General features: G+C 33.3%; 1 protein-coding gene across 1 annotated transcript; it reads right to left on the bottom strand.

The window, feature by feature from the left end:
- Positions 1 to 85: 85 nt before the first annotated feature.
- Positions 86 to 541, bottom strand: LOC124374737 (DExH-box ATP-dependent RNA helicase DExH9-like). The gene is made up of 2 exons (XM_046832899.1): positions 430 to 541; positions 86 to 275 (listed from the first exon to the last, which is right to left on the bottom strand). The coding sequence occupies exons 1-2, from the start codon at positions 535 to 537 to the stop codon at positions 210 to 212; spliced, it is 174 nt and encodes a 57-aa protein (XP_046688855.1). The 5' UTR covers positions 538 to 541; the 3' UTR covers positions 86 to 209.
- Between the last annotated feature and the right edge of the window lie 278 nt (positions 542 to 819).

Here is an 819-nt window from a genome sequence, read left to right as displayed (position 1 = left end):
ATTTCAAACAAAACTTAGTTTATATTCCATAGAGTACTCACCGAACATCATAGATTTTAGGACATATTCTTCAGGCACCTCAGATTTGCAGAGAATTATAACCTTGCCAATAACATACCTTGCCTCTCCGCCCTGCGCGACCGGCCATCTGGATGTACTCGGCTGGCAGTAGCGCACGTGTATTGGTGCCGTCAAACTTCTTCACTGAGTCAAACACAACGGTACGTGCAGGCATGTTCACACCCATCCGCAAACGTCTCTGTCGCAAACAGCAGCTGCACAAAGTTTGATTTGAGGTCTTAGAAACAAAAAACAAGAATGAGATATTTTCTGGTTATTATATTACTACAGTGACATTAGTATGAATAACAACCGAATTACTTATTTCTATTGGGATCCTTCATTAAAATTAAGTAGAAATAACCTTACCTTAACCTTACTCTCCTGGAAAAGCAGTTCTACAATTTCTTTCAGAATAGGTAAGATACCACTGTGATGGACTCCTATTCCTTTCTCCAAAATGGTCTGCAGCTTCATAATCTGAAGAATACAACAACAGTTATTTAAAGTTATCTACAACATTGATGTTGATGTATATAAATTATGTTTCTTCATTTATTCTAAGGTCTACATTTACATTACAAATGAAGAAGGATGAATATTGTATTTTCAGAAAAGAAAGGATGAAATAATGTTCTTATCAAGAAGTAGAAGAAAAATGAAAAAAAAAAAAAACAATGAATTAAAGAAAATTAAAAATTCAGAAATAAAGTAAAAATCAAAGAAATCAAAAGGTTTTTAAGTATACATATTAATTTT

This window comes from Homalodisca vitripennis, unplaced genomic scaffold, assembly GCF_021130785.1.
Source record: "Homalodisca vitripennis isolate AUS2020 unplaced genomic scaffold, UT_GWSS_2.1 ScUCBcl_9848;HRSCAF=18481, whole genome shotgun sequence".
Classification (NCBI taxonomy): Eukaryota; Metazoa; Arthropoda; class Insecta; order Hemiptera; family Cicadellidae; genus Homalodisca; species Homalodisca vitripennis.
This window is presented reverse-complemented; position numbering and strand designations above follow the sequence as displayed.